A 3032-nucleotide genomic window follows, 5' to 3' on the forward strand; every position below is an offset into this window, starting at 1 on the left:
GGAAGAGGCAAATCATCTTATTGTTTTTGGAATTTAGAGGTGAAAAGAAGCTTAGTTTTATTTTTGTAATACATGTACATATTTGGAAATAGATATGAGTAGAGGTGAATTGCAGGGGTGAATTGTAAGGCAAATTGTGTCAAAGTGCAATTCACCTTTCAGCACAATTCACCCTGAATTGCTAGGGTTCTAGGGTCTGCAATTTACTTTGTATGAAAGTGAATCATGCAGGTGAATCACACACTGAATCACAAGGTTTGACCACACCTACAGGCATTCACTAGTCCTTTAAACACAACCTTTTGAACCCTCTGTATAATTTTTTATACAAAATTTTTCTTGTTTTTTTCTATTATATACATTCTAGACTATGATTAGTATGCTATGTAAAAATTGTACAGGCATAGAGTGCCCCAAAAAATTAATAGAGAGGCAAGAAAAAATGAGGGAAATGTCACAAAAAGTGCTCCTTTGAACAGACTGTGACTCTTGTCACACTGGCACACTCCAACTATCCTACCAACTCCTCCTAGGCCCCTGTCTCTCTCTGTACAAAATTTCCTCCTCTTGAAAGCTGCTAGCTTATTTCTATTCACTCCTGTGACTCTTGGAACTCTTGGATCCATCTTACATTGTACCTACACAGGTCTAGGTTGCATTCACCACATTCAGACACTACTTCTGTACATACAGCTGTCTTGTTCTCCTGTGCTTCAAGGACTTGTTTCCAGACTTCCTGCTTTGTCAAACAAGTTGGTCTAGGATCCTAATATACTTTAGGGAGGCCTTCTTCTTCCTACTGAGCACATCTTGCCAGCCAATTCTGTGTTTCTGCTTGATAGTGCATCCTAACCCTTTCCTATTCCTTCTCAATAATTTCATTAATGTCTTTCTTCTTCCTAGCTTTGTCTTTTTGTGCCTAGGCCTGCATTTCTTCCTTCTCCTTTGCATCCCTACACTGTCTGAGCTGTTCACAGGCCTGCTAGGATGTAAAGATCTTGAGCATTCCACCATTAAAGATGCATACATTTTCCACTCCTTTTCCCTTCTCCTTCTCATTCAGTGCTCCTTGTAGCTTTGCATTATGTATGGTAGCAAGTACAAGCTGGGCCTGAGCACCCTCAGCAATACTCTGGTTGATTTGCATGTACTAATGTGTCTGGATCAGGTTCTTAGTAAGTTCAGCAATGTCTTTACCTGAACAAGTACTTACTGATAGCCTTTCCAAGCATCCTTCTACTTCCTTCCAATTAGGAGTCCTAAGAGTGTCTGGGACTCTCTCTAGTACAGGTGGAGGCAGATTGTGCTTTGTAGTAACATGCTCTTTTGAGACCAGGAAACTTGCTGATTTTGACACTACTAGAGACAAAGACATTAACCATATACACTTTGAGAGTGTGAAGAGTGACAGATCAATGGATGGATCAATAGTAGGAGTAGTAGACTGGTACATAATAATACTACTGCTACAAGAACTGGTCTGCTCACTCAGTAATGTGTATGTGTGGCTAGGTGCTGGAATATGTGTTAAGATGTCAACATTAAAGCCTGTAGGCTTTTGATAGTAATATACAGCTATTATCTGGCAAACAGGAGTTGTGAGAGGTAACAGAAAGGTTGATAATGTTGAGGACACCTCACTCAGCTTCATCTGATCACCTGTAATGACAGTACAGTCAAACAGATGAACTCTAGTAACTCAGAAGGCAGACTAGACAGTCTGTGAATCAAAGGCAAGTAAAAAGCTCCTTCCAAAAAGTCCAAGAAAATCCTGCTTCCCAACAGTTTGTAGCATCTGTGCCTCAAAATTGTCAACCATGTCTTGCCAAATTCGTTTCATCCATGCAAAGCAAACCACATCAAGGCCCTAGAGAGCATGTGTACAGTAAGGAGGATACTCTAATAGCACAACATTGTGTTGAACTGCTACTTCTAGCAGTTCAAACAAATAATGTGAGTTGTGACTATCAACAATAAGAACTTGGGTGTGTCCATGTGCTTTCTCTCTTGTTTCAGGCTCAAAATGATTTGTGAACCAATCTAGTACTATTTCACAGTCTGTCCAACCATTTGGAGAGCTGGTGAACCTGTTGCTCTTGTTAAGTAAGAGCTCATGAAGAAGTATAGGTACATACCTCACATTAGCTATATTGTTCTCTGTCCATTTGGACCATACACTATGGCCTTTGAAGATAGTAACAGGCTTAGTGTATGTTCCATCTGCACAGATGGTAACAATAGTAGTAATGTTTTCTCAGTTTCCACCTCCACTTTTATACTGAATCTTCTTCCCTCTAGCTCTAATAACTTGTTTAACAGTATCATTAGCAGGTGAGAAACCAGTTTCGTCCATAGCATATATTTGCCCAGGTAAGACTCCCTTCTTAACCACTTCCTCCTCCAGAATGTCAAACCATTTACTAACAGCTGTTGGATTTAGGCCATTTGCTTGTTGTGTATCAAGATGAGAACTCTAGTAAGTTTTTAGCTTGGTATGATGATGCTCTAGGAATCTCTGAACAAATGTAGGTCCTACAGGCTTGTAACTTGTACCATATTGTGCCTCAAGGAGTCAATTAGCTGCCCTTTCAATGTCATTATGACTGAATGGGCAGCTTCGATTAGAAGAGATCCAAATAAGTTCTGTAAGTGCCTGATTGTCCTCCTTCATTAAACAGCATTTTGAAGTATTAAACTCCAGGATAGACTTCATTCCAGCTGCCCTATTCCTTAATGTTCCAACTGTAACCCCTTTAAACATACTAGCCACTCCTCTTAGTCCTAGACACTCTCTCCAGGGCTTTTTTTGGTCCAACTGATAAGCCTCAACTGCTTGACCCATATTCCTCTCCCTTTCCTCCAATTCCTCCCTTTTTTTTAGAGATTTAGACTTAGCATACTTGACCATAGTGTACTAAGCAGAATAGAGAGTGAGCAAGTAGAAAAAAAGAGTAAAAAAACACTAATTTATTAGCAAGGGTATGGCAAATGCTCTGACACGATTCTCACACGAAGGTTTGGCAAATTACATC

General features: G+C 39.9%; 2 protein-coding genes across 2 annotated transcripts; both read right to left on the reverse strand.

The window, feature by feature from the left end:
• Positions 1–919: 919 nt before the first annotated feature.
• FOMMEDRAFT_163442 (uncharacterized protein) lies at positions 920–1147 on the reverse strand (the record flags this gene model as incomplete). The annotated part of the gene is made up of 2 exons (XM_007272247.1): positions 920–979; positions 1028–1147. The coding sequence occupies 2 exons, from the start codon at positions 1145–1147 to the stop codon at positions 920–922; spliced, it is 180 nt and encodes a 59-aa protein (XP_007272309.1).
• Positions 1148–1867: 720 nt separating this feature from the next.
• FOMMEDRAFT_99555 (uncharacterized protein) lies at positions 1868–2254 on the reverse strand (the record flags this gene model as incomplete). The annotated part of the gene is made up of 1 exon (XM_007272248.1): positions 1868–2254. A coding segment is annotated over one exon (387 nt), but the record flags the coding sequence as incomplete, so codon positions are not given.
• Between the last annotated feature and the right edge of the window lie 778 nt (positions 2255–3032).

Source organism: Fomitiporia mediterranea (genome assembly GCF_000271605.1).
Source record: "Fomitiporia mediterranea MF3/22 unplaced genomic scaffold FOMMEscaffold_635, whole genome shotgun sequence".
Taxonomy (NCBI): domain Eukaryota; kingdom Fungi; phylum Basidiomycota; class Agaricomycetes; order Hymenochaetales; family Hymenochaetaceae; genus Fomitiporia; species Fomitiporia mediterranea.